The sequence below is a fragment of the Suricata suricatta genome, chromosome 8 (genome assembly GCF_006229205.1).
Source record: "Suricata suricatta isolate VVHF042 chromosome 8, meerkat_22Aug2017_6uvM2_HiC, whole genome shotgun sequence".
Classification (NCBI taxonomy): Eukaryota; Metazoa; Chordata; class Mammalia; order Carnivora; family Herpestidae; genus Suricata; species Suricata suricatta.
In genome coordinates, this window is record NC_043707.1 from 36,943,159 (window position 1) to 36,970,913 (window position 27,755).

The following is a 27,755-nucleotide window of genomic DNA, read 5'->3' on the forward strand; positions in this document are numbered from 1 at the left end:
CTGGGCCTCTGCCCTCCCCAGCCGCGGGGGCGACTGCCAGAACCTGACCACGTGGACGCGTGCTCTCCCGCAGCCACTTGTGGCTGCGATTTCAGTGGAGGGACACCAGGATCATGCGGCGGCCCACCACACTACCAGGACCCTGAGCCAGGTGGCTGTGCATTCCCTGGCCTGCCTGGGCGGCACTAAGCATGGGGCCGCAGCTGCAGAGTGTGGGTTTCAGAGGTCTGTGCCACGAAGCTTTGGCCACATGTGCCATGATCGGGCCTTCCTGCTGACGCGCACAGGGCGGGAGGGTCGGGCGGGAGGGTCACCCTGCTGGCCGTGTGGCACACCAATGGCCACTCACTCTCCTGGCTGAAGGTCAGCAGGGCCACGGCGGGTGTCTGATGCTGGACATCAGATGGGGGTTGCATCTGGGCACCCCCAGGGGACAGGAAGCAGGTCTGATAATTGGCCACCAGCCTGCCCCCTGCCACCGCAGCTTCCGCATCCCTTGAAGCGGTGGCCTGATGGCGCCCACTTTGGGCCTGTGAGCAAGGGTCCAGCACAGCGGCAAGTAAACATGGCGTTGACTCACTGGGACCCTCTTGCTGAGTTCCCCCAACCTGGTCCTGGGAGCTTGAGGGCATACCCTCAAGGTTAGGTGGGGTCACGTTTGGTCACATCACTGTTTTCAGCATGGGGTGTGAGCCCCATGGCAAAGGTGGAAGGGGGGATGCCAGAGCAGCCGACCCCACGCATGCCAGCCCTGCATGGCTCCGGCCCTCAGGAGTGAGGCCCCAGCTGTCCCTGCAAGCAGGAGGGCAGGGCTGTGGCCAGCAGGGGGAGTCAGGGGTACTGGAAGGCAGAGGACACCCTGAGATTCCCAATCTGCATCCACACGCTGCAGTCCTGACCCCAGCTGGGCGGTGGCATGTAGAGGCCACTGAGGCCCTGTCCTCCCATGGTGGGAGGCGTGAGGGGGCGCCCTGGGGTCTCTTCTGTGGTGGCACTGACCCACCCACCTTCATAGCTGTGAACTTGGAGGGGAGGGGACGTGTCAGTCCACAGCAGACACTGTGCCGCCTGTGGGGGACATCATGCCGGTCAAGCCAGTTGCTGTTTGTGGAACCTGTTGTCCACTCTTGTCCGGCCCATGGCCCACGGGCTGGCCATGCCAGTGTCACTTGGGCACCTGTCACAGATGCAGCGTGTCGGTCACCCCGGCCTCCTGGGTCAGAGCCGCATTCGTGGGGGGCTTGATGCACAGCCGAGGCCCCTGTGGCCGGGTGTCCCAGCACAGTGGGGGTGCGGGCCGCTTAGGGAGCCCAGTGAGCGCCAACTCGGGCTTGTCCGTGGTCCTGCCGTAAAGTGCTGCTTCAGCTCCTGCTCTGCCAGCGCAGCCATTAGCACTTCTGCAGGCTCTTTGTGCAGACACAGGTGGGCTGCGCCCAGCGGCAGGCTCCTCGGGGGTCTTCCCCCGGCTGGGCCCGCAGAGGTCACAAGTGTGGGGGTGCGGGAGGTTTGGCATGAGGCCTCACTGGGGAGTCGCCTCAGCCCCGGCCGGTGAAGGGCAAGCAGGGTCAGAGGCCAGAGAGGCCCGGACGCCCTGAGAGTCGCCGCCTCCTGCCCCTGCAGGCCTCCCCGCTGGACACAGTGAATGGAGGACACGCACCCGGAGGGTTTCTTCGAGTGAGGGTCGCTCCTCATTACATGATGGGGTCTCCGTTGTGGGTTCTCATCCAGGCAGCGCCGTCCCACACGCCTTGTAATCGGCCCTCAACAAGTGATGGCAGCTCCTTTACACAGGATCCCGGCCAGAGCTGTTGGCTGGCGCTGGGCCCAGACCCCTGTCCCTTGGCACTGGACCTTGGATGAGGGGCTCCTTCCCACGGCCCTCCTGTACTTCCTTCCCTGCTGCGGTGCCAGGAATGAGCACCAGCCGGGAATATAGGGAGTGTCACAGTCAGGGTCCCAGAGGAGAGGTGGGCTGGGGGCTAGGGGTGGGGGGCCGGGTGCTGCACCGAGGAGGCCCCACGCCTGGGGTCCTGCTGCATTAGCAGGTGCTGAGGGAGCAGGTGGGTGGGCATTGTGGGGAGGGTGCTCCTGCCCCCCACCTTTGTCTCCTACAGCTGTGGCCTCAGCCAGCCCAGTGCTGCCCACCCCTGCTGGTAGTCGCCAGTGGGCCATGCAGGCACGCACTGGCCTCACTCCCCATCGCAGGGGTGCCTGTCATAGGTGCCGTCGTGCCACTGGGCTGCCTGTGGGTCCCCGGGACCCTGGCTCAGGAGCACGTGCTGTGGCGTGCAGGCAGGAGGCCGACGTGATGCAGGCCTACCGCTGCGTCTCCCCACGGCCCGCATTGGTGGATGCCGGCTCTCAGATGCAGCCAGGCCTGATTAGCTGTGCAAACTTAATTAGTTCACATCCAAGTTTGTGCAGGGCAGCCCTCGGGATCTGCTGTAAGCGGCCTCCAGCTGCAGGAGGCCAGGCTTCTCGCTGAGGTGACAGTATTAATACTGAGCACCCAGCCCGAGGTCTTCCCGAGGCCCAAGGAGGTGCGTCTTCCTGTCTGGTCCTCTCCCCACCCCACCATGCCACTGTACATATTATTAAAGCAATTTTTCCCGAGGAGACCGGGCCGGGGCGGGACGGGGGCGGGGAGTAGGCAGAGTGTCTTGAGACCTGGGGTCCCTGGTGACCGGAAGCAAGCTGCCTGGCTATAGGGGCATCTCTCCATTTCACTGTTACGTTGGCTGCCTTTTCGGGTCCTGGGGCAAGGTTGGGGGGCTGCCCCAGAGCAGCCCCACCCCTCACCGCTCTCTGCTGGCTGGTGCTAGAAGGCTCTGTCCCCTGGCTGCGTGCATGCCGAGACCGTGCTCAGCCTCGGCCTCCAGGCCATCTGGTCACCTGTTCCATGGCCCTCACCTGCGCTGGTCTGCAGGAGTCTGATGCCATCCCGGTGTCTATGTCACATGGGTGATATCTTACAGCCTTGGCCCCTCCCCAACCTGCCCTGTCCCCCTAGGCCAAGGCCCCCAACTCCCTTCTCCAGACCCTGGGCCTCTGGGGCACAGCCGTCACTGGACAGGTGCCCCTGTCCAGCGTGTCCACAGCTCCCATGGAACTGGCCATGTGACCCACATCACGTTAGCCAGGTGGCACAGGGAGGGGGGCTCCGGGTGCACACCTCTGCACCCCCAGAAGAGTGCCTCAGTCTCCCCAAATGGAGCCTCGGCCCCAGGAGGCTAGAGGAGAAGTGGGGGTGCGTGTCCTGCAGGGAGTAACAGCCCGGAAGGCCCAAGCTTCAGGTGGCCTCTGACTGGCAGAATTCCTGGTGTGGTCCCTGTGTCCTGCCCAGCCCCCTCCTTGCGCCCAACCGTGAGGGATGTGGAGCGTGCCTCCCAGGGGACAGGGACACATGTCTGGTGCATACCACCTGCTCCACAGCCAGGCAGCCAGCACCAGAGGCGAGGCCACATCCCTCCCCCTGCTCCACGACCCCCAGACCACTTCCAAGATGTCTGTCTTTCTGGCACGTTTGCTGCATCTCTGCCTGTCCCAACCACGTGCACTGAGTGATGCCTGGCCTTTCACCTATGAACTGGGGCCCAGGTTTTTGGGAGACTCTTGAGCTCAGTGCTGGTCCCCACCAGGGCAGTCACCACCGCCCCAGGCTCAGGTCCCACAGAGGGTGCACCCTGCATGCCTGTCCCCCCCCTCCCACCCCACCCAGCTTCCCACGTGGGCGCAGGGTCTTCCCCTTGCCTGGCCTGGGGTCTCTTTACACTGGAGATTTAAGGACAGGCAGCTTTCAGACTCTTTCTGCAGGAAGCATCTCAGCGGGAGGAAGGGCCTGTCTCTCAGGGAGTGTCCTAGGCTGGGGTTCATGAACTTTGTGCAGACCAGCTAATGGTTGTTTTGGGCGTTGGAGGCTATGCAGTCTCTGTCACGACTGTCTGCTTTGCCTAGGTCAGCTGCAAGCTGCAAACTGGCCACGGCTGTGTGCCAAGAAAACTTTTGTTTATAAGACACACATGGCAGGTTCGGCCTAAGAGCCATGATTTTGCCAACCCCCGTGGCAGGAACTGAATCTGTTTGTAGAACTGACCCTAGCAACTTCCTCAAGTTCATGTCTTTGTGTCCAGCATCTGCTCCTCCCACATATCCCCCCAACACTGCCATCGAGGGTCGCTGGCCACTGGGCTCTCCCTGGACACACCAAGTATATGCTGCCTCAAGACCTTTACATCTCCCTCTCCCACTTCCTGGGGCCCCTCCGAGCCCTATGCCTCATTCTCCACCTCATTCAGGGCTCTGTTCAAAGGTTGCCTTGTGGACCAGCTTTGCGTGACCATCTGTTTGGAAGAAAAACCACCGCCTCTCTATCAGGCTCCGCCCCCGCTTCCTCTCCTTGGTGTTATCTTATTTTTTACGTAGAATATGTCAACTCTAAAGGAGCAAGAATTTGTCAAATTTATTTCCAGTTGTGTTTTTAGCAGCCAGAATAGCGTTTGCCACATAATAAGCATTCAGTGAATGTTGGAGGGGTGGATGAATGGACGGACAGACAGATGGTGGGCAGATGGGTGTACATGGACAGGTGGTGTTAGATGAGTAGATGGGTGGACAGATGGACAGACAGGCAGATTGTGGGTAGATGGATGAGTGGATGGACACACAGGTGGTGATTGGATGGGTGTGTGGATGGACAGACAGATGAGTCGATGGACGGGTGAGTGGATGGGCAGATGGTGGGTGGGTAGGTGGACAGATAGATGATGGATGGACAGATAGTGGATGAATGGGTGAGTGGATGGACAGACGAGTGGATGGACAGGCGGGCAGACGGTGGGTGTGTGGGTGGATAATGAATGAATGAGTAGCAGTTGTTCTATCTGAAGGCTCTGGGAGAACTCACGGGACACTCAGGTTGCCCTTGAAGGATAAGAAGGGCCTTGCCGGGAGCTGCTTGCAAAGGCAGAGGGCGGAGCGCACGCAAAGGCACAAGGCCGGAAAGCGGGGAATGCGTGTAGGGACCATGTGGCTAGAGAGTGGGGGGCATGGCACGTTGGCCTGTGTCAGGTCAGTCAGAGCTGAGGGGATGGCAGGTGACCATGGGGAGGCGGCAGCATGAAGGAGTCCATGGAGCACACACGGCTGGCTGGCCAAGCTCCTAGGCTCCCGGTTGCGTTTCTCGCTGTGCCCTCCCAGCGGGCCCCAAGATGGACGCTGCTCCTGCGTCCGGGAAGGACAGAGGCTCAGAGAGGGGTCCCTGGCCCTCGAAGGCATGGGACCAGGCAGCCTACCACAGGGAGTGCATCACCCTCGAAGCCAGCCCAGCCACACTGCTCACCGTCCACTCCCACTTGGGATCCCCACAGCCGCCCCGGCCTCATGCCTCGCCTCACGCAGACACACGTCCCTGTGGCCGCCCCCCCCCACCCCTACTCGCACTGGCGCCAGCACGCTAGCGGTGGCGCCCAGGGACCTGCACTTGCGCAGGCTCCAGGACCCCTGCTGCTGATGACAGGTGCTCCGGTAATGACTTCTCGGCTCTGGGCCTGACCCCATGGTGAGGAAAATCAGGTTGAAATTAAATCAAATTTCAAATGTTAAACCAACCAATTAAGAAAAACAGTCACATAGAAACATGCATTTTTCAAAACACCGCTGTTCAGTCTGTCATGAAAAACGTGTGTGGGGCAGCCGGCTCCAGCGGCCCCACAGCACGCCCCGGCCCCCGGCAGGTGCCTGGCAGGAGGCGGCACCGGTCTGCTGGCCAGCGGGGAGCCCAGAGCCCAGGTCCCGGCACCAGCCACGTCTCTGGCCCAGCTGCAGGGGAGATCTGGCTGGCTGGACGTCCGAGAGCCCATGGCCGGCAGTACTGGGACGGGGCAGGGCCTGGCTGTCCACCCACCAACGACCATCTCTCCAGGCCCCTCACCTCCTTCCTCGCCAGCTGGGCCTCCCCTGCCCCTCCTTCCCCTGCAGGGTCCTGGGCCAGCAGCTCCAGCCGTGGTCCTGCCCACAAGGGGCACACAGTCAGGGTGGCAGCCAGACGCACGTCCTACTATGTGCTCTGAAAAAGCAGCACACATTTAGGCCCGAGGGGCAGAGCTGTGCCCGTGGGTCAGGGGACGGCGAGGAACGGGGCTGGCTCGGCTGCCTCCCAGACACTCGGTGTGGCACCAGCTGCCCTGTCAAGGAGCGTCAGCGCAACCAGGCAGAGCCTTCCACTAGGGGACTTGTAGTCGGACCTATGGACCTTTGACTTGCTGTCAGGAAAGGAGACCTCTTGTCCATGAAGTGACCCCAGGGAATGGCGCTGGAGAAGCCAGTCCCACTGAGGCAATAGCGAGGGGGTCCTGGGAGCGGCCCTGAGGCCAGGGCACTGTCATGGAGGCCACACTCCCGCAGGGCAGGTTTCACGTGGGGACCTGGGGAGCCGGGGGAAGGAGTGGTTCCCTCTGTCTCGAGACCCTCATCTTACCAGATCTCGGGTCCTCAGTGTGACGTGGCAAGAGGCCCCCAGAGAGAGGAGGCAGGACCCTTGCGGGGAGTGGGTCCGGTCCTCTCTGAGGGCGGTGTCAGTGACATTCTCATCGGAGGTAATCTCCTTGCTGGGAGTGGGGCCCCCTCACCCTGCCCATGATCTTGGCACCAAACTCCGCAGGGAGGGGAGTGCCGGGCAGGGGCTGGGCCGGAGGCAGAGGAGGGGTCGGCCCCCTTCCGGGGGGGTCGCTGTGAGACGCCTCCCCAGCTGCCAGGGTCTGGGGCTGCCCAGCATGGGGAAGTGTGCAGAACATGTTGTACATCCGAACCTGGAGAATTTCAGGGTGTCCCCGTGAGTGCCAGCCCATGTGCCATCAGGTGGGAATCTGCCCAGGTTTCTGTCCTTTTGTTTTCTGTTGAGAATATTTTAGGAGCCTGGGGCAGGAACCACCAAGAACCTCACCCAGAACTTTCCGTCCTTAATGAGTACGGCTGTGGTTAGCGCCTGGGCGGGTGCAGAGCCAGAGCCGGGGTGCAGCGGGCAGTGACAGGGCCTTCGTACCAGCAGCTGCCACAGGGCCAGGCTGGCAGATGGCACTCTGACCTTAGCCCTGCGGGTTCACCACCTGACACGGAGGTCACGATGGACAATACCCGGCCTTCAGGGGAGCTCAGCAGCGTGGAGCCCCAAGGACGTGGAGGCCAGTGGGCACAGAGGTGCTGCAGGCTGGCCCGCTGGGAAGTGACGCGGAAGGAGCAGCTGAGCGTACCTGGTCCTAGGTGGCAGTCCTAGTTCACGGTGAATGCTGTTAATTCCGCACAGAACATGGGAGCCAGGTTGGGGGATGGTGTTCATGACCCTAAGAAGCTGTGGGGACAAGGACCTGGAGCCAGCTCCTGGCAGAGCTGCCTGCAGCCATACTGGGTGCTTCTGCAAACTGCCCAGCCACACCAGAGGTGGGAGGCTGCCCCAGGACTGGGGGGGGGTGGGGGGGAGGGAGGCCGTCTCAGGTCGGGAAGGAGGGTGGTCCTGTGGGCCAGGTGCCTTCCGACCAGGTCCCAGGGGAGCCACCCAGGTGTCCAGAGCAGGAGGCCTCTGGGAGCGCTTTTTGGATGAGTTCCAGCCACATTGTATGTGCTGCCCACCTTCCGCAGATGCCTGAGGCTGCCCACAACTGCCCAGTGCCCCGGGGCCACCCAAGCTCAGCCCCAGGCTCAGCCGCAGGATGTCAGTCTGGCCACCATTGCTGTGTGGTCTGTGGGCCGACGAGTGTCCAGGGAGGCTGGTTTTGGCCCAGTGACGCATGAAGGTGGCTCCGTGAGGTGGTGAGCTCCTCGTCATGGCACTGCTGGCGTGGGGTCAGCAGCCTTAGCAAGAGGCAGCTGTCTGACCAGACAGCATCTCGGGGCCCCCATGAGCCTGGGACCCCCACCCACTTGCATTTCTCACACTACTCATCCTTGGGGTCTCAGCTCAAGTGCGACTTCTCCACGGGCTGGGTCTACTTGTATGTAGTTGGTCGGTCCTGCCCACGGGGCCACAGCAGGGCCTGTGTGTTCTGCTGTCCCCTACCGCCCGCTCTGGTCTGGCAAGTGCTCAGGGCGCGGGCGCTGGGAATGTGTGCGAGTCCGTGAATGGGCGAGTATGAACAGGTGAGTGTGAATAGGCAGGTAGGCTGGCCAGCGGGTGAGTGAGTGGGTGAGCCAGGGGTGGGCAGGCAGGCAAGCGAGCCGGTAACTCAGTGGGACAACCGGTTTTCAGCCCTGGCCGCCTCTGCAGGGCACTGTGGGGCAGGCCTGGCCGCCGCCACCATCTGGCTCTGGCCCTGGCCGCCCGGGCCTCGAGGAAGCACCCGGCAATGGTGGGGGTGGGTATGGAACCCAGTCATCAGGGGCCACTGCAGACGCGGGTGATTTAGCGACGTGATTATTTCCTAATGCAATACCTCAGAGCTTTTTATTAGATTTCCCCCTTTTCCTTCCGAATGCTCTTTGGAAATAAACACCTGGGGCTGTTATACTTTGTACCACTCAGTTTAATTAACTTTTAAATCACATAGTGTCACCCGGGCCGCTCTCAAATGTCGGCTCCCAGCTGGGTGGGGGCGGCCCCCGTGCTCTCCCACAGGTGCCCTGGGAGCTGCCAGAGCCCAGGCTGCAGCCCTCGGCCCCTGCCCACCCCCCCGCCCCCGCCCCCGCCCCGACGTTCTGGGCAGGTGGGTGCCTCCCAGGCCAGTGGACGTGGGGCCTTGCTGCAGGACAAGAGGTGTCTGCCGAGGGCCCAGACCCTGCAAGACCAGCCCGGGTTTCCCAGAGCACATGCTGGCCCCGCCACCTCCCTTGCTGACACCCCGCAGCACCCCCGAGGGCTCAGCTGCACACACTTGACCTGTCTGCTTCTGTTTCCTGGGTACGCACGAGCCTTGAGTGCCGGGAACATCTGCCTACTAAGAAGCACCCAGGCGCCTGTCCTCACACAGGGTCTGCCCGGCCCCGAGTCCTGGCTCCGTTTGCTGGTCTAGCTGCGTTCAGTAATTTGTGACTTTCCAAGAAATCATCCGTTTCCTTCAAGCTTTCAAATCAGCATTCTTATCCTGGAGCACTTTGAAAACATGGGCCCCGCATGAGCGATTTGGTGTGGCAGCAGCCATGGTGGTGGTGGCGGCACTCAGCGGGTCTGATATCACATGGCCGCCCTGTTCCGTGTGATGGGCGCCTCCAGAGGCCATCCAGTGCTGGCTGGTCCCGGTCCCAGGAAGGTGGAAGCAGGAGGGGGAGGGCACTGTCCACAGGGATCCCAGAGTCAGATGCCTAGAATTTCCAGGGTATCCCCTGTGACGCTTGGGCTCCCAGTCCTGGCAGAGGCAGGCAGCGCATGGCCCCACCACAGGCAGGGCCCTCGTCCCTCGGAGACAGAGGCCGTGTCCCTCTACCTTCCCGTCAGGACACAGACTCCACATGCAGCCTCCTCTGCTGTGATGGCCACACCCTCGACACCCGAGGCAAGGACAGCGGCTTGGAAACCGGAGGGCTCCGGTCTGGGGGTGGCTCTCTCTGGGAGAGAGGCCCACCCTGCGGACCCAGGGCACGCCACCACGTGGCCAGCATCAGGGCAAAGGCAAGCGGGAGCCAGGGAACCAGCACCTTGCCGGGCTATTCAGGAACTTAGATCCCCTGAAGGCCACACGCTTTGCTGGAACTTTAACTGCTGTTTCCCGAATGGAAGCTGGGCTGTCAGCGCTTGTCCAGGAGCCCAGCCCCGTGGGAGCCCTCATCCCCCGAAGCGCAAGCTCCCGCCTGCACCCAGGGAAAGGGGCCTCAGCGGCCCCCATGGCACAGCCCGGTGCCGCCCGCACCTCCCGGGCCCCCAGAGCCCCGTCAGCCCCCCGCCAGGCCCATCTCCCTTTCCCTGCCCATCCCCTGTGCTCTGTCTCTGGGTCCACGCCTGTGTACCCCAAGGCCTGGACCAGCCGTCACCTCGGTTGTGTCCCAGGAAGCTGCACTTTCTAGGCAAGGGGTCCCTGCCACTCCGCCCATCAGCCCCGAGCCTCCCTGGCCTTCCTTGGCCACCCTGCGCTGGACCAATGGGCAGGGCCAGACTCACACTGTACTCACTGTGGCCGGCGGGGGTAGGGGAATGTCCAGCCTCCCCCAGGCTCTCCAGGTGACTCTACGGCTGGGATCACGTCACAGCAAGGGACAGGGAAAGGCACAGTTGGTTCCTGTTGAAGAGTCCGTGAGTCGGCCTGGGTACCCGCACGTGCGTGGCTGTGCTGTCGGGATGGACACTGACGCACAGACACGAGCAGCGCCCACCGCTACTGGGGCCTCAGCATCAGCACATCTGTGATATGCACGCGTGCTGCACTCTGTATGCTGCACGCATGGACACTGCACACACGTGTGTGCACGGCACAGGCATCCACTGCGCATGTGTGCACTGCACATGCATGTTGCACACGTTACACGCATGGGCACTGTGTGCACACAGGCTCAGCACATACTCATGCTCACCAGTAGGACAGAGGAACGTGGTGTGACTGCCCCTCTGTGTTCCCCAGCGACAGGGTAAAGGGTGACTGGCTTTCACCTCTGTTCTGGAGTGACCGACTGTAGCAAGCAAGCATTGTTTTGCATTACTGCCGACATCAGCAGGGGCTGTCCCATGGGGACCTGGGCCCTCGCAGCGGGACGGGGCACCCTGGAGTGCTGTGGACATAAGGCCACTGCAGGCCCTTGCTTTGTCCTTGTTGGACCCAGAGACAAGTAAACTTTTCCTTCTTCCATGACCCGACAGGCTCCCAGGGCGGGCCCAGCCTCAGCTCTCTGCTGCTGTCCGCAGAGCGCACAGCCCGTGTTGGGGCCGTGCCAGGATCTCTGGCACGAATAACCGTGTGCCTCCCCTCACCTCCCACCCCCGCCAGGACTACACAGCCGTGAACAGTTACTGGCCTCAGCCTTGGAGGAACACGGGGCACAGGGGGTTTCCAAAATATCTGGAAGCTCCCAACGTCTATCCTAGATCCCCCAAAACGTTGCCCCATGTTTGTAAACTGCACTCCAATCAAGACATGCGGAGCAAGTTCCAGCCCACAAGCCCCTCGTCCGAGGCCCCCAGCTGGCTGCTGGCACCTGCCGTGTGTCTGGGGTACCTCGTCACCCAGGCAGGCGGTGTCCGGTTTCCAGGCCGGCAGGGGCTGACTGGCCGGGCACAAACCACTTGCTTGTCCCACCCTGTCGCTCTCTGGGCTGTGGCATATGAGTCATGTCTTAGGAGAGAGTGTGAGGACCCTGCCCACCTGCTCCTGTCATTCTGAGGGTGTCAAGGCTCGTGCGTACGTACATCTTGTAGCCTGAGGCTGGCCCACGGGAGCCCCTCTTCTCTGGCCGTGTTACTCTTAGGGTCCCTCTGTCTGTGGGGAGCCTGATCCCAGGCCCCTCCTACCCACATCAGCATCTCCCAGCCACCTTCCCTGCCCCTGGGGAGCAGCTGCTCCAACAGGAGCCCCCATGGGGGGGTCTCGAGGAGCCTGGATCCTCTGGGTGCATCTCAGGAAGGGCCTGCTAGCCTGAGGCTACAGCATTCACCCTGGGGAGGCTGCTTGTCCCCAGCAGCTGCCGGGAAGAGGGAGACACACGTCACAGAGACCCCAGGCTGCCAGGCCTGTGGTGGGTGTCACTTGTGACCGAGCCTGGCCACTGGCACAGGCCACCAGGTGTGGGCGCTGAAGGAGTTCATCAGGAATGCATGTCACGTCCTAGGCACGAGGCACACGGAAGGGGTCGAATGTGGCTCCCACCCGCCTGCACTTTCAGACACGGTTTTCCACCTGGGAAGTGCCGTCCTGCCCTGGGGCGTTGGAGTGCGTGGGCCCTGGCTGCTGGGGACCTGGCCGGCTGCCTTGTGCGCGGGGAAGCCACTCGTGAGCACAGCTGCTTCAGGACAGCAACCGTGACTGCCCTCCCGCACTTTGTTGGCAGGGGTGCGGGCCTTCCAGACCCTCCCAAGCCGCCTCCCGCCCCAGGACACCTCTCCCTTCCCTGCGTCTCTAGCGTGTGTGGACGAGTCCTGAGAGAATCCAGGGCTTGCTCGACAGAAGAGGAAGGACCTCAGTAGGGACAGATGTGCGCTCCTCAGACACCCCCAGAGAGGAGTGATTTCCCCTGTCCAGGCAGGAAAGTCATTTCCGAAATGAACTCCCAGGAAGACACCTGCCAGATGCGAGCAGATGACTCGTGCTCCATTCCTGGGCCTGGGGAGCACATAGCTGCAGATATGTTTTAGACTTTCTTCTTCAAATGAATGTGGTCAATGAAGATGCAGAGTTACCAGCAGGACATGAAACCCATTGCAGGAGGAAGAAAATCCTGTACTACAATTCCAGCCTCATGAAGCTGCTCAGAAAGCAAATGGCAGCTCCGCGCTGGCTGAGATGGAAGACGCACGTCACACGTTTTGACACACGCAGATTGCATCAGTTCGAGCATTATTTGCAAAGAATGAAGGACTTCCTTCCTTTGGCTTTATTGTCCTTGGGCAGGGGTCTGGGGAGGGAAGCCATATGTGCCCTGTGCACTTGGCCTCCAAGTGAGGGGCAGGCCTGCTCAGGTGCTCAGTAATGCAGGTGCACACGCAGCGTCTCTCCCTGAGGGCTGGGCTGCGGCAGGGGGAGCCCGGGACCCTGTGCTTCCAGCTGGCTCTTTGTCCTGGGGAGGGGGTTGCGGGGGATGGAGGGGCCAGCCCTTGGTCCTGGTAATGTCCACCTGTGCCTGAGTCCTCTCCATGGTCTCGATGTTTTGTTGGCCCTGAATCACCCCTCGGTTTGGGGACACCTTGGGTGCAGATAACTCCCAAGGGGAAGATGAGGTCAGACACTGGGAGCCTCTACACAGTGCCCAGCACGTGCCAAGTCACATCAGGTCATCCCGGGGGCAGCCAAGGCTCCCGTGTCACCCCTACCCCTCCCTCTGCCTCAGGGCAGAGGGAAGTGTGAGGGGAGGTGTCGGTCCCCAGCCTAAAGGGGAGGTTCCACATGTGGTAGCCCCGAGCTCAACTCCCACCTACCCCTATAGCCCCCACCCCTCCACAGGCCCCATGTGCCCCGCCACAGGCCCCCATGCCCTCCCGCACAGCCATCTCCTGCTGGATCCCCTCCCAGCATCCCTCGGGCTCGGGCCTACTCTGTGGTAAGGTCACCCTGCGGGTCACAGAGGGTCCGACTGGAAGGTGCACCATCCCTGCACCTGAGTTTGTGATGGCCCAGCCCGCAGTGGGATGCGCACTATCCCGTAACAGGATGTGACCCAGGCATGGCCAGTGGGAATGAGGCACCAGGACACCAGCCCAGGTGCATCCAGAATTGCTGGTTCTTTGTCTCAGTGCCTTTTCATCCACAGTGGGACTATGCCGGTTCACATGACTGTCCCGAGGAGGCTCAGCTCACCCCATCAGAGCCTCTGGCCCGACCCAGCCCGCCCCACAGAGCAGAAGGGAGGTTCTCGGCAGCCTGGCTTGGGGGCGGGGGTCCCACAGCCTGTGTGGTGCACCCAGGGGACGGCTCTTCCAGGAGCAGGGTACCCTTGGAGACCAGTCCTGACCAGACCCGCCCATTTGGAGACGAGAAGGGTGCCTGAATCAACACCCCCAGCTTTGGCTCTGACTCCTTTGTGGGAGGCGGAAAAGGCCCAGTAGGAACCAGGCACTTGGGCAACGAGATGTTTTAATTGCATCTTAAAATCGGATTGCAATAACGCTGAACCATGACTAACCGATTGTATCGGAGGTCAGCCAGCCACGCCCATGGGTCCACCTGCTCAGGAAGCCGTGGCCCTCAGCGAGGGTGCCAGAGACCGCACCCGCCTGGAGCGGCCCCCCACCCCCCGCAGCAGGCTCTGCCCGGGGCTTGGGAGCAGAGGAGGTTGTGGCTCTGCTCAGTCGATGTGCGGCCCGTCAGAGAGCCCGTGCGCTCTGCAAGCAGGAGGAGGGGGGCACATGCCATCCTGCAGTGTTCAGGGCCAGGCGGAAGGCCATGGCAGAGGGCGACCAGCCCCTGCTCTTCAGGACACCCTGCCTGCCAGTGAGGGTCCCGGGCCCTGTGTGTGCTCCTTCCTGAGCGTGAGGATGAGACGCCAGGGCCTTGGACCTGCCTGGTAGGCTTGCCAGGGCCTCCCCTCAGCTTAGGGTTCAAGCAAGCAGCCTCTCCTGGGGGGACTTCCCCTTGAGCCACAGGCACGCAGAGATGCACGTAGCCTTGAGACTCTGCCTGACACTCATCTCCCCTGGGCAGGTGGAAGGAGGTGAGCAGAAGCCCAGGCCAACAAGGGCAGGGAGGCACATGGTAGGCACTCCACAAGTGTCTGAAGGGCGATTGGCTCAGGGCCCCAGGAAAGGAGGACGGAGGAGGCAGGCAGTTATCAGTAGGACCAGGCCGCCCTAGGAGGCTCCAGGAGGCCATCGCCCAGGAAGCAGCACACCCCCCCCCCCCCGCCCAGTGTGGGGTCCCAGGACTCGTGCCTTGTTCCTTTCCCACCTACATGAGTCCGTGCAGGGGCTCCTGAGGGCAGAGCAGAGCCCGAGCCCCTTGCCAGGACTGCTGGGGGCTGTAGTCCCGGAGACCCGGCCTCGGGGCCCCCAGGCTGGAGCCTTGGGAGCGGCAGGGGGCCATGGGGGCCACGGGGGCTGCGGCCGTGCACAAGCCCGGGTCGGAAGGTACGGGTGTGACGTGGAAAGTGTTGCATTTCCCTCTCTTGCTTAATTACCGGCATGGCAGTTGCAGAGTTGAAATGCAGCTTAAAAAGCCTTTGTGAGTAATTAGTGTCAAAAACACAAGATCTACAAAGCCATAAACTCACAGCTTGGTGATATTACCAAGTACTAATTAAAAAAGAAAAAAGAAAATTTCCTTTCATGATCAGATTTTCAGCCTTGCCAAAGATGAAAAACAAGGCAATTTGCAGATGATACCAGCGCCGGAGGGGTGAGTGGGGTAGTTGGCACTGAGATGGTGGCAGAAATATGAGGTTTGGGGACCCTGGGACATTGTAGGGCCAGGCGCCCCAAGGTCTCAGCCAGGAGCACCTGCAGTGCCCAGTGGGGACAGAGAACCTCAGGTCCGGGACAGTCGCAGGCCTGAGAGGTGGGGCCTCATCTGCCAGTGGGACCCTGTGCAGAAGCCGTGGCCCTGAGTTCCAGGAAAAGGGAGGCCTGGGTCACACCTGGACTGCGTGTGCCTGGCTTCAGGCCACCCAGCCCCTCCGAGCCTCCCAACTCCCTCCCAGCCTGGGACCCTCTCAGAGAAGGAGTGCCTCACAGGGGCGTGGGGGGAGGGGGACCTGCACCTTGCAGAGGCGGGGCAGTGGGGGAGGCTATGCCTCATGGAGCCACCATACATGCTTCTCTCAACACAGCATGGTCATCTCTGGTCATCAGGCTGCTTTTGTGTGTGACACTCACAGGCCCAGGAGGGTGAGGGCCAGGTGGCAGCTTCCATTCCACAGCATCCAGGCGGTGAACGACTCCCGTCCATGCTACGTGGTGGTGGCAGCTGCCATTCCAGCTGGTGTGCCGTGAGGCCCCGCACACAGTGCGTCCGGCTGCTCTTCACATCAGCCTGACTGTGGAGACGGTACTTTCTGGAAGTCACATCCATTCATCACAGGGATGTTTTTAACCAGAGTCAGCAAGATGTGCGTGGTACACAGCATGTGACCGCAGCAGTGGCACCCAGGCACGAGGCCACCAGCCGTGCTAGGCCAGCCACCTGTGAGGAGCAGGCCTACAGGAGCGGCCCGGCCCTCAAAGGCAAGGTACTACAGCTCAGGCCGGCGCTGATGTCTGGAGATGGTGCTGCAGACACGCCACGTCCCCCAGCCAGGTGCCTCCCCCTCGTGAGGCCTCAGTGTCCCCTGGACCAGCCTCTCCTTGCGGCCAGGCCTGGTATGTGGGTCTCATGTGCCTGGCCCAGGGTGGGACCTGGAGGCAGTGTCCACAGTGGTGATGAGGGAGGCAGCCTGGGCCAGGCAGGAGGGAAGCTCCTGTCACCCAGGCTGCCCTGTCGATGGCACAGGACTGAGTGGTTACAACCCTCGGCGTCCACACCCTCAACGGCTGGCTGCTGCACCGCAGGGCCCAGTGTGGAGACTGCAGAGTGCTTTCTCCCCAAGGTCACGGGGGTGCAGAGGAGCCGGGAGGTCCCTGCAGAGTGGCTGGGAGCAGGGAGGACGCTTCCCGAGACAGGTCCATGGTGTGGGCATCTGTGCCAGGGCGGTGCTGCTACGGCCTCCTCCTGTGGCTGCTGCATGCCTGGGCGTTAGGCTCCTGTGTCTGTGTGCACAACACACATCTGCTCGGGCCCAGGCTAGGGGTACACTGAGCTCCCAGGTCTTTGAGGGGAAAGTGGTCACTGTAGCAGCACGGGCCGACCTCAGTTTCTCTGTGCACCATCCGCTCCCTTTTGTCAGGTGCGCATCTCAGTGCTTCGTGTTTGGGTGCTGTGGTAAGGGGTATTGCTTTCTCACTTCTAACCTCTTCTTATTGCCAGTATAGAAAAGCAGTTCATTTTCGTATGTTGATCTTTTCTTTTGCAACCTCACTAACCTCACGTGTTTGTCCTGGAGGCTATAGAATACACTGGATTTTCTACCTGGACCCTGTTGGTGGTGGTGAGGGAAGACACGTGCACGTCTGCCTGTCCACACAGGATGCCGTCATTGGCTTTTGTCGTCTTCTTCCCCAGCCGGAACCTCTGGAGCAAACTGGCAAGCGCGAGCATCTGCGTCTGCAGGGGGAGGGGGCGCACTAGCTCCCAGGCCGTCAAGTGGCCCCTGAGTGTGGGCTATTCGTGGTGCCATCCTGAGAATCACATGGCCCTTCCTCTTGGCCTTGTTAGTACAGTGAGTGACTCTGATGCTCTTTCTAATGGAAAACCAGCCTGTGGTCCTGGGACAGACCCTACTTGGTCAGGACGTGTCCTCCTTAGTGTGTGTGGCTGAAACACATCGCTGACTGACTCAGGATCATGGCTCCGGGGTTTGCAGGTTCCCTCCTGATGTCGCTGCCCGATGCAGGAATCACAGCGGGCTTGGAATGTTTCATCCCCATCGGGTGTCTTAGAGCTGATGCTGGCTGGTAATTCTTCCTCGAGGGCTGCGTGGGGCTTGGGGAGTGCCACCCAGCCCAGGACATCCTGCGGGAGAAGGTTCTCTGTAGCAGGCGCAGGACTTAGCAGGTTTAGCCCTCCTTTGCGGTGAGCACAGCGAGTTTGTGTCTTTCAGAGAGTTGGTCTGTTTCATCCAAGTTATCAGACTTACTGACAGAAGGCCAGTGGGAATGCTCCGATGTCTTTGGGAACCCGTGCTGTCACGCCCATCCCCCATGGGACGTCCCCCACACCCTTCATTCCTAAGTAGTCTGGCCCGAGTGCATCAGCCTTGTTAATCCTCACAGATCACTTCGGGTTGTATTTTTTTTCTTGCTTTTCTGCTTTCTAGTTCACTGATTTTTGCTTTGATCTCTTGTTTCCTTCCTTCTGTGGACACTAGGTCTAATTTGACCTTTTTATTCTGGTTTCTTGAGGTGGTTGTTGAAGTCACTGATTTGAGCCCTTTCTTCTTTTCTCCCTTTAGTAATTTCCCTTTTGGTTTCAGGGTACCAAGTTTCCAGGTGTTTTGACGATCTCCAGCTATCTTTCTGTCGTTAGGTTCTGACGGAATTTCATTGTGGTCAGAGAACACAGTCTGCATGCCACTAACCCTTTAAAATTCATCGTGGTCCCATAAGTGTTCGCTGTCACTCCGTCCTGGGCCTCGGGTCACGTGCCTGGTTGTCTTGGGCTGCTTTTAACGTATTGTATTTTTGCTTCTGAGCAATTGGATTGTGATGTACTTTGGTGTCATTTCCTGATGTACCCTTTGTGTTTGGTAGGGTTTTCATCACTTTTCAGATGTTTGGGGTCCCTGTTTCTCTGAAGGGGTTTTTTTCTGTCCTTCTGTTAAACCGCCCACCACGGGGTAAGCATTTGCCGCACGCAGGTGGCGGTGGCCCTCGAAGGTCGGTACCAGACTGCACTCAGGTGGACCCTCCTTCTCACCACCGTCACCTCGTGTGTCCTGGGGAGGGACCAGTCCAGAGCTAGTGAGCCCATGTGAGTGCACACAGTGCTCAGTTCCTCTCAGGCCATTGTCCAGGGGCCACTCTCAATTCCATGTCACACGGACAGCCCATGGCGTGGTGGCTTACTTCCTCAATCTGTCCAAACATGAGTGAGTGAGTTAATGTCCGAGGTGGGCACACAGACACCATGTGCCCCTTTCCACTGACAGAAGTCCAGCTCAGAGAGGTGAGGTGAGCTGCCTTGGTCACACAGCAAGTGGGAGGTGCAGCCATGATTGGAGCCCCAGTCCCCAGCTCAGTTTCTGCCGTTCCTTCAGCTGGCCAGCCCACAGACAGGCCCGTTGTCCCTGTGAGCTCCACGGAACCACTGCACGGTGCTGGTCTGGGCAGGGAGGGGGCTTCCCACCCGGTCTGGTGCTGCTGTGGCATTGCGCTGAGGGTCGCTAAGGGATGTGCGGTCCAGTCCATCTGGCCCAGGCCCTCCCAGGATGCCAGGTCTTCAGAGCCATCCGAGGCCTCCTTGCACTTGGCCCCTGCCCCTGCAGTTCTCCTGTCTTCCCCGCCGGGGATGGGAAGGAGGCTTGGGCCAGGAATGGACGCCAGGTGGAGCCTGACGACCTATGGGCCCCGGACGCCCACCTGTGATACGCCAGGCTGGCTGGCAGTGACCCTGGGCCCTCACTGCCCACGTGCACCCTCCCACCCCACCCTCGTGAGGCCTCAGGAGCAGCTGCACAAACTGGGGCGAGGCACGAGGGATACAGAGCCGTATAAATAGAGTAATAATAACAACTGTGGGCTCAGAACCGATCTGCAACTGCTGGGGCGCCTGGCCTCGCCCCCCCTCACACACAGAGCACGCTGGGAAGGGGTCGCCCCCCACCCGGCACCGTCATTCCAGCAACGCCGGTATAATTAGAACATGCAGTCTTCAGCCGTTTCTTGGCACAGTTGAGCAAGGATCATCGGGGGAGCCCTTCCCCCGCCCATGCTGGACAAGCTTTCGCTCGTCATTCGGAGCCTCGTGCCGGGACGGCCCTGTCGGCATTGTGCAGCTTGTCCTGATCCAGTTGCCACCATGTCCCTCTGCCTGCACTGTGCACCGGGGCCCTAGAAAGTATGGCTTCACCCTGCCTGCCCGCCCTGAGGGGCAGCAGTGGGTGGGGACACGCACCAGAGGCAGGGGCTTGCGCGACACTCTGGGGGCAGTGGGAAGGGCCTCCTCACCCAGCCTGGCCTGGAAAGTGGGGAGACACGCGAAGGGAGACGGAGGGTGGGACAGGACAGGGTCTTCTCCGCAGCAAGAGCAGCCAGCTGGGGGCTATGCAGAGGAGGAAAGCAGGATCGAGGTTCACACCCGTGTCTCATGCAGAGCCCAGGGGGGCCAGGCCGCTTATACCACGACCAGCTGCCACCCTGCTGCATGGCTCTAGGCAGGAGCCAGCCGGGCACTCCTCCAGGGTCGAGCTCACGCCAGCCCTGGAGACTGACCGGTGCCGTGGTGGGCATCCCAGGGGCCCTGGGCCCAGACACAGGGCGTCCCCACCACGGCTGGGTCCCCACGATGGCCATGAACGTGCATGTGTCTGTGGCAAGAACTGTGTGTGTGATTAGCAACCTGCTCTCAGAGCTGCAACTCTGGGAAGTACCGTTTACCTCGGCCTTTCCCTAGCTACAAGAGACCATGTGCAGCCACAGTGGAAAAACCTGCCCAGTGTGCAAAACCGCAAGGAGCCACGTTGACTCGCCACTCCCTGAGCTAACCACTTCGGTTCTGTGAATTACACGCTTTTTCTCTGTGCGTCGGGCTGCGTTGCATGTGAGCATGAACATCCACAGTGCGTGCTCATGGGCTTCCTCCAGCACAGAAGTTCAAGGCGATTTCCTGGCACGTGTGGCAGAGCCGCTCTGCACACGTCACCGGCGGGCACGCGGCGGCGTCAGGTTCCCACCCTTGGAGCCAGGGCGCTCTGATTTCCTCCCAGCCCCGTCAGCACAGACTCCTTCAGCGGCTCTGAGCAGGTGTGCGCACAGCCGATGTGCAAGTCCTGGGGCCGCCCCCTGCAGGAAGGGCTGCTCCCTGGAGGAGGAGGCCCGGGCGCTCACCGAGCAACAGCTGCTCGCCACCGCATGCATCCCTCCAAGTCTCCTCTCCCACCCCAACAGATGCACAGGACCCCAGCTTTGCCGAGGGTCACACAGCTTCCCGAGGCTGAACCGGGCTTGGGGCCGATAGCAGACCTCTGTGCCACCAGGCCGGAACTGAGAGGCTGCCCAGGTGGGGGGAGGCGGTCAGAGCAGAGGCGTCCGAGTGGGGGATAGCCATTCACCCTGAGAGACCCAGGATGCCATGAGGGGTGACGGGAAGAGGGTGCCTGGCACACAGCAGGTATCAGTGCTGACCGCATTGTCCCTTCAGGGCCAGCCCCCGTCCTGAAGCATCTGGCCCGAGGAGCCTGGCCAGGACCGGCTGTGCCTGAGCTGCCCTGGACTCCTGCTCCCCCACCCCCCCGCTGAGGCCCCGGGGGGCGGCGCTGAGGACAGGACAGGCGGGGGGCCAGCTGGGCCTCGAAGGAAGCAGGGCCACCTGGAGCCGTGTCCAATTAGGTGGTTATTGCCCACAGATCCACACGAGTCTTGACAACACTGAAGCCAACCACCAACCAGCTGGCCTCCCCCGGGCTTTGTGGCCACCGGTTTCCCCCCTGCAGTGGGGAGCCAGCAAGGGAGTGGAGGGCCGGCCTTGGGGCATGTGAGCATGTGGGCAAGGTGAGCCCCGGGTCCACATGGGGCAGCTGTCAGTGTGCCACCTGCCGCCCTGTCCTGACTGTGGCCCCTTCTTCCCCAGGTGTCTTGGGAATAGAGGGAACAGTCACAGAGATAAACGGGCCGTCATAACCATGGCCAACACAGTGCGGGGGAGGGAGAGGCCCTGGCTCACCCCACTGTGGCTGCCCCTCACTGCACCTGCCGCTCCGGGCCCTGTTCTGGCAAGGAGACAGCCGTGAGCAGAACACACCTGTGCGCCTGACCTTCCAGGAGGGGCCGGGACACACGAATGCCAGCCCTGGGTCGCTCGTGACTCGCACGGGCTTGTCTCTCAGGAGCAAACACTGGCGGTTTTCACGAGGCCCATCCGTTTGTTGTCTGCATCATGCCTTCGGTATGACGTCTGGAAAATTCTCTGCTTTGTCTTAGATCCTGAAATGTCTCCTCTGTGCTTGAAGGTTTTTTATGTTTTACATTTTAAGTCTGTGATAGATTTGGAGTTAAATTTGTGTGGTGTGAGTCCAAATTCTTTTCTGTTATGTCCTCTCCCTCCGTGGGGCAGCCCTGGCACTTAGGTTAAGAAGGTTGATGGTCTGTGTCAGCGTGGCCCTCTGTCGAGGCCCCAGTGTGTATGGTCCCCCCAGGACAGGACCCTGCTGCCTGTCCCACACGAGGCCACAGAGGCCACAACCTGGCAGTGGAGGGTTTTCATCAGGAATGGAGGTTGATTTTAGTCATTTCCCATTTCGGCAATGGGACCAGGTATCCTGATTGGTTGTCAGATAGCGAACTGGCCACACGCAGCAGTGACTTGCACGTGGTCCTGGCATGGGACTCACTGTATAATTGCCCGATGATGTTAGCTGAAATCCGTGGAGGACTTCTGCACCGAAGTCCACGGGGACTGCCTGCCTGGAGCACTCTCTTCTGCCTGCACGTGCGCGCCGTTTCCGGGTTGGTGTCGGGCAGATGTGCCTCTGCGCAGGGGAGTCCTCCCTCGACTCCGTCTTCTGGAACGGACCGTGGAAAATGGGTGTTAATTCTCATTTAAACGTCACATAAAATCCTCCAGTGAAACCACATGGGACTGGAGATTTCGTCTTGAGCATTTTAATTACAAATTCGATTTCTTTAACGGCTGCAGGACTTTTCGGGTTAATTGCTCCATAGACTGAGCCCTGGTGCTCCACGGTTTTTAAGGGACCACTCCGTTCCCAGCTGTCAAATTTATGGGCATAAAGGGTTTTTTGAGCATTTTCTTATTATTCTTGAAACAGCTCCAGGATCTCATTTCTAGTATCGGCAACTTGTGTCTTTTCTCTTCCGTCTCCATTGGTTTTGTTGTGGTTTTTCAAAGGAGCAGACTCTGATTGCAGTAACCCCTCTCTGTTTCCAATCTCCTTCATTTCTCCTTGATCTCGGCCCTTCCCTTCTTTTCCCAGTCTCTCGAGGCAGAGTCCCGATGCCTCCACTCCAGCAGAGCACCCAGGGCTCTGTGTCCCCCGAGGCTCTGCCCAGCACACCCGTAAGCCACAGCCACGCGTTTCATCTCGGCCCGTGGGGTCCCGGAAGCACACCACGTGATCTCTTGTGATCTCCTCTCGCGCCTCCCGTGCACTGAGCCAGGCCTCCCGAGCCGCTGTGATGTGTCCGCTGTCTGTCTTTAGGCCCCAAGATGCTCCTGTCGTTTTGCGTTTCCCTCCCGCTGGCATCTGCCGCTTCCTCGGGAGTTGACCAGGCCTTGTTGTGACAAGCCACGTCACGCAGATGGTACTCTGCTCCCGATGTCTCAAGAGAGTGGTGTTTGAACTCCCTATTGGATGTTGTTGCATTGTCTGAAGCTGGCTCAGCTATGGATGTAAGGTTTCATCTCTGGATCCCTCCTGTGTCTTCGTTCATGGGATTGCCTTCAGTGCCCTCAGCAAGACAGGACCTTGCTCTTGCTGGGAATCCCCTCCCACTTTGCCTTTCCACGGGCCTCACCAGCCCCTGCATTTGGGGGCTCAGGAGGGGACCATGGAAGGAGGGGGTAGTCCCCTACTCAGGGCATGTCCCAAAGGCCCTGCTGGCCAGGACGCCACAGGCTCGCATTTAACAAGCCCTGTTGGAGCCAGGGACGTGTAAGCCCCGCACGCTTCATCCTACGCTGACCCACAGCCACAGAGCCCCCTGCCCGTGACACCCCTGGCGCCCGCAGGGCCCTTCTCTGCAGCCACACCATGGCAGGCAGGCCTGGCCCTCTGGGTCCCCGCCCAACCCTCCGAGGCGGGCCGGGCTCCACCATCTGGCGGGAGGAAGAGGCCTGGATGTGAGTGCAGGCTGAGGTGCAGGCGCCAGACCGTGCCGATGGCCAGCCACTAGGTACCGATGCCTTGTTACGGCTGAGCGCCTTGCTCACCATGGGGCACCTGCCAGCCACACCACAACCTGTCACTCCCAGGCGCTGGGGGCAGAGGAGGCAGAGACACAGCCACGAACCCATAAATATTTCCATCCACAGCCAGCACGTCTTACTGGGCAATTTGCTTTTTAAAAAATTGCTCTCTAATTTTAAGTGAACAGCCCCTAATTAGAGTGATTTACAAGGTACCTAGGGACCGGGTGGTATTTGAACATGGTGGAGCCTCACAGAGATTGATCAGCACGGCGTGATTTGGGGGCACGTTCTGGCAGCTGCACGGCTCCATGTCGCCTCTGAGCAAGGACACAGCCCTTCCCACGGAACGGGCCGGGGGAGGGTGGGCAGCTCGCAATCCCTTAGCTTTGAGAAGGTGGCCCTGGCCACACGTCCTTCCTAAATGCCCCCGACTGGCCTCCAGGGTACAGGGATCTGGGGAGACCCCCAGACTGAAGACCACCTCCCAGGTGAGCAGGGGTCCTTGCCGGGCACCGTGTAGGGTGAAGGGTCCCGGGTTTGGAGGACAGTTGCTACTCAGCTACCAAGCCAGGCAAGTACCACGGCCTCCCTCACTGCCCCCCCCCCGCCTGAGCAGTGCCCGGCGTCTGCTCCCCGCCCCCCCCCCAGCCTGAGCTGTGTCCTGCATTCCTCCCCCAAGCCTGAGCGGTGCCCTCTGCCTGCTCCCCCCACCAGCCTGAGCGGTGCCCTGCATCTGCTCCCCCCACCACAGCTTCGGGAGAATCAGCCCTTCTGACATTTAGGGGAAATTTTCAGATTTGAGCAGAAGGCAGAAATGAAAGGATTTTCTTGGTAAAAGGTCAGAGTGGTTTCTCCTACTTTTGTTTAAAAATGGTCTGTGTTGAACTATGACAAGGCTAAATGCACGGACGTGCAGGGGAACAGAGCCTGCCGCCCGGGGCAGGGTGGGTGCCTGGATGACACAGCGCACAGACAGGAGCCCACTCAACGCCGGGCGCTGGGAGGGCCTGTGGGATAGGATGGGGCCGGGCACGGCTGGCACCAGCCCTTCCCAGGTATGAGGCTGGCTGTGTGCAGGAGTGGGGCAACCCCGCAGCTCCTGGGAGGAGCATGGCCCCCCTCAGGCTGTGAGGCAGACGGGGGCTTTAGTACATGTGCCCAGCTCTGGGGAGAGGGCAATTCCCATGCTGGGCAGTTCACCCCGTGATGTGCTTTTTAGGTACTTGGTGTCTTTTTGAGCCATGTCACTGCCACGATCGATTTCAGAACTTTCTGTCGCCCCATCAAGGATGCTTGCACCCCTGGCAGTCTCTTCCAAGGCCCAGCCCCTGGCAGCCACTGATGTGCTTTCCCTCTCGCCGGCTTGCCGCTGTGCACCGTCCTACGGGTGACCTCACGCACGCGTGTTGTTCCGTGTCCAACCGAGCATGTGTTCGAGGTTCGTCCTGGGTACAGCAGGTGGCAGAGCCTCATTCTGTCTGTGGCTGAGTGCCAGTCCGCCGACAGACACCGTCCCCTGCTCCTCCGCAGGCGGCCTGCATGCTCTTGGTATTCCAGTGTTGTCGCCATGAACACACGTGTCCAGGGGTCCGTGTGCACAGGGGCTTTCGTTCCTCTCGGGCATGGCCCCTGGACCCCCACCTCCAGGTGTATGATTAAGTGCTCATGGAATGCCAGAACGTTCTCCACGGTGGGTGGGTCACTTCTGTTCCCAGCAGCTGCATCCCGGGTCTTGCTTCTCTGCGCCCTCGCCAGCACTGGCTGCCGTCTGTCCTGGACTGTGGCCGTCCTCGTGGGTGAGAAGAGGCGACTCCCATGGTTTGGGCTTGCCTTCCCTGAAGTCTGATGGTGCTGGACAAGATCACCCGTGCTCCTTGCACATCAGTGTGTGCTCCCTAAGGTTTTAGGTGCTCCTCAGACCTCGGCGTGTGTTCCCCAAGGTTTCAGGTGCTCCTTACACATTATTGTGTGCTCTCCGAGGTTTCCCGTGCTCCTGGCACATCGGCATACGCTCTCTGAGATTTCAGGTGCTCCTCACACATCGTCATATGCTCCCCGAGGTTTCCTGTGCCCCCCGCACATCGGCGAGTGCTCCCCGAGGTTTCCTGTGCCCCCCCGCACATCGGCGAGTGCTCCCCGAGGTTTCCTGTGCCCCTCGCACATCGGCGAGTGCTCCCCGAGGTTTCCTGTGCCCCTCGCACATCGGCAAGTGCCCCCCGAAGAAACCCTCGCTCAGATCGTCAGCCCGCGTTGCGATCAGGCATCGGTCATCCCGTACTGGGTATAGGAACGGCAGGGGTCAGGGACATGATCCTGCATCAGCTGTGCGCACTGAAGGTGACTGTCGCTTGGGGGTTCTGTGGCTGGGAGCCATGCTCCAGGTGCTTGGGACACGTCCCAGCCCCACGGACAGGCCACAACTTTCTGCTGTCGTGACGAGAATCCTGGTGCCACAGGCGCCGGGGAGCAGGCAGGTGGCAGGTCTAGGGGTCCCTGGGGAAAAGTCTTTCCTGAAGAGAGCTGTGTGGGAAGGAGGGGTCTTCCCGCCACCAGGTGTGTTCCTGCGGACATGTCCCTTTCAGCCTGGGCACTCCAGACTGCGTGGCGGCCACGGTCCTCAGCTGACCAGGTCACATGTGCAGAACGGGAGATGCTGACTCTCGGTGACCCCACTCGCCCCTGACACCCCCACGCCTGTCCCGCTGCTGCCGCCCGCCTCACTGATGGGCTCCGCGGCCTCCCCAGCCCTCTCCCCCAGCTCACCCCGCACCCACAGCAGGCAAGAGCCCTGAACACTTGCCCGTCCGCAGCCATGTGGACCGCCGCCCAGGATGGCTGGTGGGCAGCAGGCTTCGCTAGCAAGGGCTCCGCCCATCCCCTCTCAGCAGGGTTGGGCTTACTGGCTGGTGAGGCCTGGGTTAGGCAGCCCCCCTCGCCTCTGGGGGTCTCCAGGGTGCCTTCAGGGGAGGACAGAGCACTGTGAGCCCCCAGCCCAGTGCTCAGGCCCCTTCAGGCCTCTGTCCACACCCCCAGCCCAGAACCCCTGGCCGTCCCCAGCCCCTGCCCCGGAGCATCCAGCTTGGAGTGATGGCCCTGTGGTTCAGGCTCGGCTCTGCCCAGACTTGCCTCGGTCTCCCCATTTGCACACGAGGGGACGGCCAGCTAGTTTCACGGAGCCTGGGTGTGTGTGTCATACACACTGTGCTTGGGGCTGGGACACTTGAGGCTGGCCACCTTCACGGTGTCCAGTCACAGGTGATACTCCATAAGGGAGGACCGGGAGGTTCCGAGGCCAGGACCCACCCCCCAAATTCTGCATGGCTGCCCGGCCCCCCAGCCCATTCCTGTACCTAGTCCCTCACAGGGTCCCAGAACCCGTGGACCAGCAGGTCTCCGACTCCTGTACCCTCACCACACAGACAGGGAGGCCGAGGGCCATATTCGCCAAGGCCTACTAAGGGGGGTTAGCGTCCCAGCAGGGCCGCCGGTGGGGCCACCTCCATCCTGGGGCCAGTGCGCATGAAGGCAGGAAACGGGACGTGAACTCCAAGGGGCACGGCCATCCGCCTGGGCACAAATCAGCTCCCTGGGTGGCTCCGGCCCCTTGACTATTCAGCTGTCGAACAGGGAACAGGGGGCATCAGGCCGCCATCCTCGTGGTGGCTGGGGTCTGAGGACGGGGAGGGCAGGACGGGCCAACCAGGAGGAGCTGGGGACCCGGAGCCCATGCCCCACATCGGGTCTTCTGGATCCCCACGCACCGGGAGGGTCTCTATCCCTCCCTTTCCCATCACTGAAGGTCCTCGAGGGAGGGGCGGGGTGACCCCACAGGCCACCATGCCACTGACCGATGTCCTCCGTGTCTCCCACCCTCCCTGCAGGCCACGGGACCCTCAGGCTCCAAGATGCAGCTGCTGGAGACGGCATTCTCGGGCACTGTGCGGGACCTAATCGAGCTGCACCTGCTGCGCCAGGACAGCATCCCTGCCTTCCTCAGCGCCCTCACGCTCGACCTCTTCAGCCGCCAGACCGTGGCCTAGCCTGCAGGGCCCTTGCCAGCCACACCCCTGCACCTGTAGCCGGCCCGGAGGGGCTCCACCCTCCTCCTTCCCGGGACATTCAGTCTGCCACTCCCGGCCCCCTCCCCAGGGTATACCCTGCTCTCACACTGCTCAGACCCAGCGAAGTCACCGCTCCGTGTGAATAAAGTGTGTTCCTTGGCTACGCCGCCAGCTCAGTGTGTGTGGCTGAGGATGGGGTCGCACTGCCCACCACCCCCAGTGTTGCCCCAGGGCAGTGCCTGGACACCAGGGGACCGTGGGTGGCAACCCAGGCACCACCGCCCCCACAGAGGGGAGGGAGCAGAGTATCTGAGACACCCCCCAGCCCAGACTCTGGCTGCCTCCCTCCCCCACCAACGGACTGATGTCCCTGCACACTGCGGCCCCAGGTGCCGGCGAGAAGACAGCCTTGAGCCCGTGTAGGTGGTGGCAGCCCAGGCTGGCTGGGCCTCTCGCAGAG

The 27,755-nt window shown here is 61.3% G+C and overlaps 1 protein-coding gene across 1 annotated transcript in view; it reads left to right on the top strand.

Moving 5' to 3' along the window:
• MAD1L1 (mitotic arrest deficient 1 like 1) overlaps nucleotides 1-27,458 on the top strand; it is a 288,983-nt gene extending 261,525 nt beyond the window's left edge. The window contains exon 16 of the mRNA XM_029945762.1: nucleotides 27,116-27,458. Within this exon, the coding sequence (XP_029801622.1) occupies nucleotides 27,116-27,274 (159 nt within the window). The 3' untranslated portion in view covers nucleotides 27,275-27,458. The remainder of the gene's footprint in view (nucleotides 1-27,115) is intronic.
• The last annotated feature ends 297 nt before the right edge of the window (nucleotides 27,459-27,755 follow it).